At 60.9% G+C, this 12,474-nt stretch overlaps 1 protein-coding gene and 1 long non-coding RNA gene across 3 annotated transcripts in view; one reads left to right on the forward strand and one right to left on the reverse strand.

The window, feature by feature from the left end:
* Window positions 1–12,474, forward strand: part of CHERP (calcium homeostasis endoplasmic reticulum protein) — an 18,398-nt gene continuing 5,924 nt past the window's right edge. The window contains exons 1-10 of one of the 2 annotated variants that reach the window (XM_036095347.2): window positions 1–152; window positions 462–635; window positions 3,860–4,044; window positions 5,085–5,222; window positions 5,534–5,685; window positions 7,232–7,376; window positions 7,469–7,558; window positions 8,885–9,119; window positions 9,859–10,034; window positions 11,882–12,317. In XM_036095347.2, the coding sequence (XP_035951240.1) occupies window positions 128–152; window positions 462–635; window positions 3,860–4,044; window positions 5,085–5,222; window positions 5,534–5,685; window positions 7,232–7,376; window positions 7,469–7,558; window positions 8,885–9,119; window positions 9,859–10,034; window positions 11,882–12,317 (1,756 nt within the window). In that variant the 5' untranslated portion in view covers window positions 1–127. The remainder of the gene's footprint in view (window positions 153–461; window positions 636–3,859; window positions 4,045–5,084; window positions 5,223–5,533; window positions 5,686–7,231; window positions 7,377–7,468; window positions 7,559–8,884; window positions 9,120–9,858; window positions 10,035–11,881; window positions 12,318–12,474) is intronic. The other variant, XM_036095348.2, reaches the window with a different exon arrangement.
* LOC144378884 (uncharacterized) lies at window positions 4,523–6,934 on the reverse strand. The gene is made up of 2 exons (XR_013440820.1): window positions 6,688–6,934; window positions 4,523–5,138 (listed from the first exon to the last, which is right to left on the reverse strand). It is a non-coding gene; the product is annotated as an uncharacterized LOC144378884 (long non-coding RNA).

The following is a 12,474-nucleotide window of genomic DNA, read 5'->3' on the forward strand; positions in this document are numbered from 1 at the left end:
TGGAGGGCGGAAGCAGCCCGCGAGGCCAGCCGTAAACGGCTCCCTCGCGCCACTTCCGGCCGGCTTCCGCAGACGGGGCTGGTGGGCGATCGTGAGGCGCCGGAGGACGTTCCCTGCGGCCGGAGCCATGGAGATGCCTCTACCGCCCGACGGTGAGGCCCAGCCTGGGCTCGGGGACCGTTCCTCTCTCCCTGGAATCCCTTCTTGGCCCTCCCCGCCTTCCGGGGTTTCCGGGCCTAGGAGGGGGCGGGGCTCGGCCTCCCGGGTTCGCCTGCGGCCTCTCCCGCGGGTCCCCGCATCCCCGGCGCGCGTGTGGCCCCTATCGGGACCCGTACAAGGGCGGCCTCTCTGGAGCCCAACCCTAGGGACCCCGGCCCGGCGGACGGGGGCTGGGACACCAGGGCCCCCGGATTTGGGCGGTCCTCGCTGACGCCCCGCGTGGCCTTTTCTCCGTCCTCCAGACCAGGAACTTCGAAATGTCATCGACAAGCTGGCCCAGTTCGTGGCTCGCAACGGGCCCGAGTTTGAAAAGATGACGATGGAGAAGCAAAAGGACAACCCGAAATTCTCGTTTCTGTTCGGGGGCGAGTTCTACAGTTACTATAAGTGCAAGCTGGCGCTGGAGCAGCAGCAGCGTGAGTTCTCTCCAGCTCTCAGGCCGTCCCTTCCAGCGATTCCTTTCTCCGACTCCAGTTCGGGCTCTGCCACAAACCGCCTTCTTGTGGGCCGCATGCTGTGTCTCTGAAAATGGGGCAGCTGGGCCTTCTTGATGCCTTCCGCTGTTCCCAGGGCCCTGCACCTAGCGGCTGCTGGGCCCGAGTGTAATGGAGAATGAGGTTATCGATCCTTCTCCTGGGCTCCGGATCAGGGATTTCTCTATCGTTTTTGCAGATGTGATGACTTAGGTCAGCAGAAGTAGAGTGGCTGTTTCGGTGTTTTCTAGGGTGGAAGTGAGAGAAGCTGGACCGGGACCCTCCTGGCAGGCACTGTCCAGCACCCATTGTGAGCTCTCTGTGTAGACGGTCTAGCAAGATTTTTGTGCATTTCAGGTGTTTGCAGTCCAGACCCAAAAGACTCGTTCTTTGGGTTTTAGTTTTTGTCAGATGGTTATCGATGTTTACCGGGTTGGGTATCAGGATGCCAGCCCTGACCTCAAAGAGTTTAAGGTGGGTTTAAGAATCACAGCTGGCCTTTGAATAATAGATAAATAGTCACCAGGTGCTGGGGTCCCTGAGGGCAGAGCCCACATTTGTCTTGTTCCATACCACATTTCTAGATACAGTGTTTGAATGAATGAGCAGGGGGCTGCCAAGTTAGATGGGCATTGAAAGGTGAATCTTTCCTAGACTACAAGCTCCCTGAGGCCAACCAGACCTTGTTTGGGTCATTGTTGTGCCCTACTACATGGGACTTAGTAGGTGTTCAATAAAAAGTTTGTGAGAAACAGCAAAAGTGCTGTGGTTTGAATAAATACATGTGTTTAGGGAGCGGTAAGAGAAATCATGAGAGGCCCAGCATGGCTGGAGCATAGAACGTGTGTAGAGGGGGGAAGGGTTTGATCTGGAGTGGCAAATGCCTGGGGGAAAGTTCGGGTTTTCTCCCACAGTCTAGGGTGTCGTCTGGTGCCCAGTTAGGTTTGAGGTGGGGGTGGGGGAGATTTGCCTAAAATTGTAGGCAAATTGTTGTATGCACTTAAGTGTTTTTGGAGCAACCATTCCTTAGCCCCAGCACATCACTTTGAAAACTGCTGCTATAGGCGGTGGAAAGCCACAAGAGAGTTTGAAAGAAGGGAGAGGTGGGTCAGGTTTGTGTGGCCAGTGTAGAGGACAGGCTGGAGGGGGCGTGAGTGGAGGCTGCAGACCGGGGAGGTCTGCAGGTGAATGAACAGGGCGGTTGATGGTAAGGTCTGAATTAGGTCAGCAGGTTGAGTAGGAGGGAGTGGGCATGGGGGCAATGGGGTTAAGGGGTAGAATTCATTAACTGGGGCATCAGTCGGATATTGATGAGGGTGGCATAACCCGGCAGAGGAAGACTTTGGCTTGCGTGACCGTGAGGTAAGACGCTGTTTTCCCTGCAAGGGGAGCCCACTCCCTCCTTGGAGGGTCAGAAATCAGAGGCCACTTAGGACTTGATACTGTAATGGGGGGAAGGATACGGTGCTTCTAGCAGGGGGAGATGGGGGTTCAGGAAATGCCTTCTGCAGGCAACAACGTTTCAGCTGAGATTAAAGAATGTGTTGGAGTTAGCCAGATGGAAACAAAGAAGAGAAAAGTGTTCAGGCCGAGGAAAGAGCCTTGGGCTGGGAGTGGGGGGCAATAGCTCAGGGTGGCTAAAGCCCAGAGAATGGGGGGTGCTGGAGAGGCCCGGGTGCAGAGGAGGGAGGGCTGGCTGGCCGAGGACTTAGGAGTTCTCCCAGAAGCTTTGGGGAGGCCCTGGAGGATTTCAGGACTGGGTCGTGGAGCGGGCTTAGCCACTGTAGCTGGCGCTGCACCTGGGTAGTTTGAGAAGAGTGAGCCCCGAGGCTTTTCTAGAATGGTGCTTTGCAAAGTCCAGTGAAGGACTAGCTTTTATTTTTCGTTTTGTAGTACTTCCAACCTGTTGTGGAAAGTACACTTTTGCAAAATACAGTAAAACGTGATCTGTGAAACATCGAGTTGCTATAAAGGTGCCAGAAGGATCCCTTGGCACGTCTATACTTTGACTGGTCCGGGTTTTGGCCAGGGCCGGCCCTCAGACCGCACGTGAAACAGCAGCCTCCGGCCATGCTGTTGAGAAGTACAGGGGCGGGACCCGACGCAGGGAGATCAGTTCCAAGGATGATGCAGGTGACAGCAGGGTCACGGCAGGGACACAGGCTGGAGTGTCATCTAGGAGCCTGACTTCACTACACGGGGTGGCTTTTTAGTGCGAGGTGCAAGGGAGAAAGAAGTGCCCGGACCTTCTGGGCTCCGGGTGTGGGCATAGCCATGCCAGCCACGGGGGCCGGGAGGGGCTGTGGGGAGGGGAGCACGTGGGGAGGGGCGCACGTGGCGAGAGGACACGCGGGCCTGTGTGCGGTGCCTTTGGAAGGTCAGTGGGCTGTCTGGTCCGTGATCAGATCCATCGCACAAGGACTCCAGGAGACGGTAGAGGAAGGAGCGTGGCTCGCACGCAGTAACTGCCGCCTCGCAGCTCCTGTGTCCCACTGCCCTGTGGCTGGCCCAGGGGAGAGGGCAGACCAGGCATCCCCGCATTCAGGGGTCCGGCAGAGGAAGACAAAGGGGCCTGGGGGTGGCCACATAGGCCACGTGAGACAAGGACCTGAGACGGGGCCATGGGGCTGAGGAAGGATGTCCACGGTGGCCCGGGGTGGGGATGCACAGCCAGACGGCCATGGGCCGACCTAAACGGGAGCTGAAGGATTGAAGATGAGTCTCAGCTATAAGACCGTTGCCAGAGGGCCAGGGGGCAAAGGGAGAGTTTTTACAGACAGAAGCTGCTGAGGAGGTGGCAGGGACGGGACACGAGAGACACCTTTGGGGAGGGCCGTTTGTCCGCCAGTGGCCATGGTCTGGGTTCAGCCGAGGCTCCGGCCTGGGTGAGGGGTGGAGGGGGATGGGCTTGGTCTCAGCTGGAAGGCCGCTGGGCCAGGCCAGATGGTGGGCGGGAGAGGGGCAAGGTGACGTCCCACCGGAAAGGGTCCAGGGCTTGGGCCCTGTGAGTGGGGGGCCGGGCGCAGAGCGAGGGGGCTGCAGTGCGGCACCGGGGTCCTCTTGTGGGTGGCGAGGATCGGCAGGGGCAGTCTCTGGCTTGGAGCTGCCTGACCAGCAGCCGAGGGGCCACCTCCTCATGGGGGCCGCCTTTCCTCCTCTCCCGCCAGTCATCTGCAAGCAGCAGGCCCCGGAGCTGGAGCCGGCCGCGGCGCTGCCTCCCCTGCCGCAGCCCCCGCTGGCCCCGGCTGCGCCCATCCCACCGGCCCAGGGAGCCCCATCCATGGACGAGCTCATCCAGCAGAGCCAGTGGAACCTGCAGCAGCAGGAGCAGCACCTGTTAGCCCTCAGACAGGTACGGGCCTGCTCCTCTTCCCCGCTCCCTCCCGCTTCCCCTCCCGCTTCCCCTCCGGGTCCTGAGCTGGCTACCTGGAGCTCAGCCTGCGCCTGCCTCGCCTGCCTCGTATGTCAGAAGAGTTCCTCACCACTCGTCAGCAGGAGGACGGGGCTGCCGCCACGTGTGGTGTGTTCAGCTCGACCCTGATGCTGGGCACGGGTTGCTGCTTCTTGTGGGTGAAATCATGCCACAAACTCTTTGATGCACGACACCCTTTGTGCGGGGATGGACACCCAAGGTTGGGGGGGTGGCGCACGTTGGAAACTGTGTAACCGTGAAGTCCAGGTGGCCTCTGGTGCCCTTGGCTCGGGCTCCTCGCTAGGTCGCCCCAGGCTGTCGTGGGGAAGGACCCTTTTGTGCTGGTTTGTCATCGTCTGAGTTTTTGGCCGAGTGCAACAGGATGAATTGCCAGAAAAACAAAACGAGTAAAAAATAAGACCTCTGAAACACTAGCCGCGCTTTTATTACTGGATACAGATGTAAAATTACCGTGATTTTGCTGAAAATAAAACCTTCTAGAAAGCTCCCTGTCCGTTTCCCCCTCTGTTTCCACACAGAGCTCATGGGGGACCGGGTGGCCCAGCGGCCACTTCCCAGTGCGTGGATCTAGTGCAGGGCCCCGTGTCCCTGACGGCTAGTGCGGTGGCCCTCCTTTCCCTTGACTGGCGACGGTCTGGATGTCCTCTCAGTGATGTTGTTTGTCCACACCTATCCCTCGGTTTTCTTTGTTTTTGTTGAATTGATTTGCTGAGGTTCCTCGTTCTTCTGGGTGTTCGTTTTTTTTCTATCCGTCACCTCGGGGCAGACGTCATTTCCTGCTGTGTCCTGTCTTTATCCTCTGCTTGCCGTGTCCATGACCGTGACCATGACTGTCCCAGATACCTGTGTCAGGCTTTGAGTGTGACCTCCTGGTGCTGGGAGGCAGGGCACAGATGGACCAGGCTCGTCCTGGGCCGAGGTCCCTCCTCACGCAGTCTCCATCCTGCTCGGCCTCCCAGGAGCAGGTGACCGCGGCTGTGGCCCACGCCGTAGAGCAGCAGATGCAGAAGCTCCTGGAGGAGACCCAGTTGGACATGAATGAGTTTGACAACCTGTTGCAACCCATCATCGACACATGTACCAAAGATGCCATCTCGGTGAGGGGAGGTGGGGGCTGGGGGGGGCGGGGGTGCTCCCAGAACTTGGTGCTCCTGTTGAGGGGGGGAGCCCGCTGCAGGCTGGGATTGCTCTAGGGGAGCCCTGTCTGTCCCTCCCCTTCCCTTGTGAGCACCGTGGGCAGGACAGCACGTGGGCGAGGTGTGCTGCTCGCGGGGCCAAGACGGAGCCAGGAGGCAGGCAGCAGCCTCGGTGTGCCCCTGAGCCCTGGGCCACCACGCCCTCGGGGTGTGCCCTCACCCTCCCGGGCGCCTGCACACGCTCCAGCTCACCATCAGCCTGGCTGTTGCAGGCCGGGAAGAACTGGATGTTCAGCAACGCCAAGTCCCCCCCGCACTGTGAGCTGATGGCGGGCCACCTCCGGAACCGCATCACAGCCGACGGGGCGCACTTCGAGCTGCGGCTGCACCTCATCTACCTGATCAACGATGTCCTGCACCACTGGTGAGGGCCCCGCCACACCCCGCCTTTCCTCTCGCTCTTTCTGGCCCACTACTGGGCTGCCGTGCTGTGCTCAGTAGCCTGGCCTGTCCTGGGACTGTGGGGGCCACCTGTCCAAAGACCCTAGAGGAGGGTTGGTCTGAGCCAGGAGCTCTCCGTTGGGAGGACAGCCCACCCCAATACATCTTGGCCCCTTCCCTGGACGCTTCACTTCACATGGGCCACTGTCCCCTCCTCGCTCTCCTTGGGGCAGCCTCTGGGTGTCTTTCCGCATCCGTCTGTATCCAGTGCCAGCTTCTCTTCGCGTGATCTACACACAGACGCCGCCCTGTCACCTGACTCTGCTGCAGGGTCCCCCCCGTGGGGTCCTCTGCTACCCTCTGTCCCACCCTGCTGAGACCAGCCCCCCGCCCCCCTCCCCCCAGCCCTCCCAAGGCCAGGCCGGTGTTTGCTCCTGTGCCGCGTCTGGTCCCTTATGATAGAGGTTCACTTAACAAACCCAGACACCTGGGCCGGAGCAGGCCCGGGGAGGGGACCGGCGGAAGCGCACGTTGCTGGCGAGGCTGGCGCTCAGCCGTCCGGACTGGCTGTCAAGTTTGGCTTTGAGCTTGGCCTGGCCGAAGGGGACGGCTCCCGTGAGAGCAGCAGAAACGGACTCTGCCTCTCCCCCACCCTTCCCCCATCTCGCCCCATCTCCTGCTGTGCGCGTGCGCAGCCCGGGTCCCCGCCCCTCCGCTCCCCGTTTCCTGTGCCACACTGGCCACTCCCTGCCTCGTCCCTCCTTTATTTCTCTGCTGTTGGGAGGTCGGCAGCCGCTCAGAACCTTCTTGGCTCTCCTGCTTCCACCAGCCGCTCTGCTGACCAGGGCAGCTCTGCAGGGCCATGGCCCGTTGCTGGCAGTTGTCCAGCTGTGCCGCTCCTGAGCTGTGCTCTGCCCAGAAGCCGCGTGCCGCTCACCCTGTCCCCCCTCCCCTCCCTGTCCCGGCGTCCCAGCCCCGCACTCACTGCTGGCTCTGAGCACCCTTGGTGAGCTTGGTGCCGGGAGGGCTTCTGGCTGCTCGCCTCCGACCCCGCATCCTCCTCCAGGAGGCCACATGCGTGCCATCGGCCTCTGCCGCCTTATGGCACAGCCCCAGGGGCCTCCGCAGCGCCCCCGGGAGGATGGGAGGGCAGGCTGCCTGGCGTGCCCACACGCTCCCTCTGCCTCCCGAAAGCGGGGCTAAAGCCAAGGTCTTGTGCACAGGGGGTGACAGGGCTGAGGGAGGCCACGTGGACAGCTGGGGCTCCTACGGGCCTCGGGTCCGTGGGTCTGTGTGTGCTTGCGCCACCCCGGGAGGGAAGGCTTATTTTTCTGATGAGACCAGGGTGATAGCCCTTGCTCTGAAGGTCCCCAGGCTGCTCTTTGCCTCCTCCCACTGCTGTCGGCCTGTCCCTTGGGCCAGGCGCCAGCACAGGTCTTGTAGGGAGCCCAGCCCGCGTCCCGAGAAGGCAGAGGGTGCTGTGGCTGGAGCCGCAGTGGTAACGGGCGCGTGGCCGGGTCCCGCCCCAGGGCCCTGACGCGCGGAAGGTCTCTCCCTCACAGCCAGCGCAAGCAGGCCAGGGAGCTGCTGGCCGCCCTGCAGAAAGTCGTGGTGCCCATCTACTGCACCAGCTTCTTGGCCGTGGAGGAGGACAAGCAGCAGAAGATCGCCCGGGTACGTGGGGCAGCCGGGAGAGGGAAGGCGGGGGGGACGGGGCACGCTGGTTTTCCTGCTGACGCGGCCTCCCCCTCCTGCCCCACACCCAGCTCCTGCAGCTCTGGGAGAAGAACGGCTATTTTGACGACTCCATCATCCAGCAGCTACAGAGCCCGGCCCTGGGGCTCGGCCAGTACCAGGTGGGTGCCCTCCCCACCCGCATGGCGCCCTGGGACCGGGGTGGCTATGTGCAGAGGGAGTGGCGGCCACCACCACAGCACGTTCCCGGAAGTTAGGCGGCCTGCAGCCCCCGCCTGAGGGGCTGGGAACGGCTGGTGGGCTGGTGAGCTCAGAGGCCAGGTAGCATTTTCCAGACGGGCTCCCACCTGTGTCTGGACTGGTGGTGAGCGGCAGCCTCTGGGGGCTCCTGTCCCATCCACCGTGACCAGTGAGCCCTTCCCAGGTGAGCCCCCCGGACTGCTTTTCCTGGCGCCCCTGTGGCCAGCTTGCCCTGCCCAGGCACGGCTGCTGGCGGTGTCTTTGGCCCGTCGGCTCTGGTCCTCCGGGCTGGCTTCTGCGTGACGGAAGCGTAAGCAAGCCTCGGTGTCGTCTAGGCTGCCGCGGTCACGTTGTGCGTAGGCAGCGTTCCCCGTGTGCACGTCTGCCTTCTCTCCGGGAGGCATCTGCTCAGAGGATGGGGGTGGGGGGCCGGCCAGGTCTCCTTGGTCACCTCTGCTGTGGCGCCGGCATCGCGGCCCCATCCGCAGCTGCTAGAAGAAAAGGTAGAGCTCATGGTCCCTTTTCTCAGGCTGAGAGCGGTCGTTTTTTCCTGCAAGGATCTGGTTGAATGTTGGAAGCTGTGTTGACCGTTTCTCTGTGATGGTCTGGAACACCCCCCTCCCCACAGGGGAGAAGCTTTCATACTCAGGCCAGTGAGGAACATGCGTGTTATGCTTTTAAAATTTTTCCCCCCTTTTTTGTTGTTATATAAAGCAGCAGACTTATTGCAGCCTATCATAGTGGTGTGAACTGCTTTGTCCCTCCTGAGTTGGTGACCGCCACTCATGTTTACTCAGCTGCCCTAGTCCCTTCCCATTACCTCACTGAGTTCTCCTCCAAAATTCTTGGAGGGGGTCCTGTTACTGTTCTATTTTACAGCTGAGGAAACCGAGGCTCAGCGAGGTTAGGACTTGCTCAAAGCCGGGCGGCGAGTGAGCGGCACGGCCCGTGATGGCGGCCTGGAACGCTTGTCCAGGTCGTGTCTGTAACGGTCGTGTGATAGGACAGAGTGCGGCTGTCGTCGCGCCTTCCCATTAGCAGGGACTCCCAAACCTCGCTGAATCTAGCATCCTCGTGACCAGCTTTGGGCTAGAGTGAGATGCTCTGTGCTTGTCTAGACTGTATTGCTCCGAGCTCCCCGGGCTTTCCAGGGCTTGTTCCCTGAGTGGCTCCAGAAGGGGTGGGATCGGCAGCAGGCCCCGAGGAGTCCGTCCCGAGTGCCGGCCGCTCTCCGCTCTCCCTGCCAGGCGACACTCATCAATGAGTACTCCTCGGTGGTCCAGCCGGTGCAGCTCGCCTTCCAGCAGCAGATCCAGACCCTGAAGACGCAGCACGAGGAGTTCGTCAACAGCCTGGCCCAGCAGCAGCAGCAGCAAATTCAGATGCCACAAATGGAGGCCGAGGTCAAGGCCACCCCGCCGCCACCTGCCCCGCCGCCGGCCCCCACGCCTGCCCCTGCCATCCCGCCAACCACCCAGCCTGGTACGGGGCTCCCTGGGGGGCCGCTCCAAGAAAGCAGCCTCTCCCCCAAACAAGGGCTCTGGTTCTGTGGGCCTGGTTCTAGGGCCGGATTCTAACCTGTTCCCAAACACCAGGCCCAAGGATTTCATATGCAAATGCCACCAAACCTTACAGCTCAGGGAATTCCTTTCCTGTACAACCATCCCAGAGAACACAGAGAGAAAGCTGCCCAAATCAGCTTTCGAGACCAGGCTAACTTTATACCAGATGGACAAAGAAAAGGAAGCATGGATATCAGGCAGCATCCCTTTTGAACAAAGATGTAGAAATACTTCACACCTGAAATCTAGCAAAGCATTAAAAAAGATACACCATGATGAGAGAGGATTTGCCCCAGGAATGTGCAAGGATGGTTTAGCACTTAGAAGTCTCATGAGACAAATGAGGTGGGAAAAAATGATCTTTCAAGTAGACGCAGAAAGGGTTTTTAATAAAATTCAGTAATGAAAATTTTTGAGCAAGCTAGAATAGGTACAGAGTAAGTTAAGATTTCAAAGAAGGGGGCGTGCCCCGTGTGAGGTCAGCCTCCCCGCCGCTCGCCGCCCTCCTGGAGCCATCAATTTCGGGTGGGCTCACGCAGCAAGGATTTTCCGAGACGTAAAGGCCCAGCCTGGGTTGGTCCTGGATGGTTGCTGAACGTGGTTTCAGGCAGTGCTCGCTGACCACAGCCCCCGCTAACCAGCCTCTTGCCTGGCTCTAGATGACAGCAAGCCTCCCATCCAGATGCCCGGCTCCTCTGAGTATGACGGCTCGGGAGGAGTCCAGGATCCTGCGTCTGGCGGCCCCCGGGGCCCTGGGCCCCACGATCAGATCCCACCCAACAAGCCCCCGTGGTTTGACCAGCCTCATCCCGTCGCTCCTTGGGGCCAGCAGCAGGTATTTTCCCAGACTTGTGGGGGCGGGTGGACCCTCTCCTGTGTGGGTCAGCGGGCTGGTAGTGGCTTGCTGGGGAAACGGAGATTTCTGCAGTGGGGCCCAGGCTGGGCAGGTGGGGGCAGGCCAGGACAGGGCTTCACACCCGACCGGTGCTGACCACCCGGGCCTCTTAGGAACATTGGTTCCTGTGTTCCTATGAGGGCTAGGCAATTTCAAATGGTCAAATACAGCAAGGTGAGCGGTTTCTGTCCCCTTTCTAACTGGTTCAGCCAGCACGGGGCCAACATTTTGTCTCCTTGGAAAGAACATTGTGCTTGCATGAGGAGAGGGAAGGTCGGACATGTAGGGCCGGCGGTGCTTTCTGGGGCAGAGATGCTGGTCACTCCCTCTGGTTCTTTGGGGTCAGAAACTTCTAGGCCAGGGCAGGGGTCATCTCATCCAGCTTAGCATGACTGGGAAACACTGGAAGCATCCACTTGCTCTCTGGCCACTGGATCTGATCCAGTGGAGCCTTTGGGCACAGCCCGGGCCTTTCCTGGACGTCCACCTTCCCCTTGACGGGGCCTAGTGGTTGCGGCCCTGCCAGGTGACTGGGGAGGCTGGGAGGGAGGGCTCTGGACTGACAAGTGGGGCTTATGGCTTTGAGTTGCCCATTGTACCCCTCCCCGCCCCAAACCTGAGGTTCAGGAGAAGAGATTACTTAATTTCACAAAAGATTGGGTATCCCCGTAAAATCAGCTCCCACCTATGAATGCCAGTTGTGAGCCATGTGGTATCAGGCATTTTATGGGCACCGTCTGATGAGGGAACAGTTCTCATACCCCTTGTGTAGGTGTCTCCAGGGTCAGCCTTCTTTCTGGGGGCTTGTGGGATGGGCTCATGATGACAAGGGTCCCCTCGCTGAGGGTCTGCCCTGGGGCAGAGGTACTCTTGGCCTGGCCTGCCCACGTGGGATCTTACACATTTTGAAGTAACGTTTTTAAAATATTGACTTATTGATTTGATTTGATTAGATTTTTGGTAGGCTCCACACCCAGCGTGGAGCCCAGTGCAGGGCTTGAACTCAGCGGCCCCAAGATCATGATCTGAGCTGAGATTGAGAGTCGGATGCCTAACTGACTGAGCGGCCCAGGCCCTCCGAAATAATTCCCGTATTTAGAATCTGGCTTTCTGATTTCTTGAAAGACCTGAGGGTGTGGTGTGGCCCAGGCCCGCCTCTGTGTGGGCATTCCGCGGGGCCAACCAGCTGTGACCCTGAAGATGGGCCCCCTGGTCATCCACTCCTAGGCGTATCCCACCCTGGCCCTGAGTTTGGAGTTGAAATCCCAGTTTTAAGTCTCACAGCAGCAGCTGAGATCCAGAGCTTATGTTCTCTCCCACCCACAGAAAGACATTTCCCACGACAGGATTTGAGAGCAAGTAGTCAATATGGGAGGTGACCCAGAAGACCACGCAGGGCAGGGGGGAACGTGACAGGGAAGGGGCTGTCGTGTGGGTCCCTGGGGCCCAGCTCCTCCCTGCACTCTGCAAGCCGTGGGGGATGCAGCTCTGCACCGGCCACCCAGGGGCACGGGAACCGGAGTGCGCCGGGCAGCTTCCGGATCAGGCAGCCGAGCTGGGAGTGTTGGGATCCCTGGCACTGGGGGCCTGCCCAGCTTGGGTGTGGGCACGGGAAACCCTCGGTGTCTGAGCCCAGGCACCCCAGCCCCCGCTGCACGGCAGAGCGAAGGAGGCAGCACTGGGGCCAGGGCCGGGTCGCCTCCATGGTTGGAGAGCCACGCCGTGGATGTGTGGCCGGCGGCCAGCCAGGCCTCGGGAGGGGCTCACGTCCGCCCCTTGCCTTGCAGCCTCCTGAGCAGCCGCCCTACCCGCACCATCAGGGCGGGCCGCCCCACTGTCCGCCCTGGAACAACAGCCACGAGGGCATGTGGGGCGAGCAGCGCGGGGACCCCGGCTGGAACGGCCAGCGCGACGCGCCCTGGAACAGCCAGCCAGACCCCAACTGGAACAGCCAGTTCGAGGGCCCCTGGAACAGCCAGCACGAGCAGCCGCCGTGGGGCGGGGGCCAGCGCGAGCCGCCCTTCCGCATGCAGCGGCCGCCGCACTTCCGGGGCCCCTTCCCGCCGCACCAGCAGCACCCGCAGTTCAACCAGCCACCGCACCCCCATAACTTCAACCGCTTCCCGCCCCGCTTCATGCAGGACGACTTCCCCCCGCGGCACCCCTTTGAGCGGCCGCCCTACCCTCACCGCTTCGACTACCCCCAGGGGGACTTCCCTGCTGGTGAGTGCCAGGGTGCCCTCCGCGGGGACCGGCCCCCGTCCTGCCCCCTTGTTCCCCGGGTGGTGCTGCTTCACGTCATCACTGCGGGACCTGGGAGGTCCCCTGAGTCAGGGTGACAAGCCGGGGGTGGGGTGGGGCGGGGCGGGGGGGTCCTGGG

Source organism: Halichoerus grypus, chromosome 1 (assembly GCF_964656455.1).
Source record: "Halichoerus grypus chromosome 1, mHalGry1.hap1.1, whole genome shotgun sequence".
Taxonomy (NCBI): Eukaryota; Metazoa; Chordata; class Mammalia; order Carnivora; family Phocidae; genus Halichoerus; species Halichoerus grypus.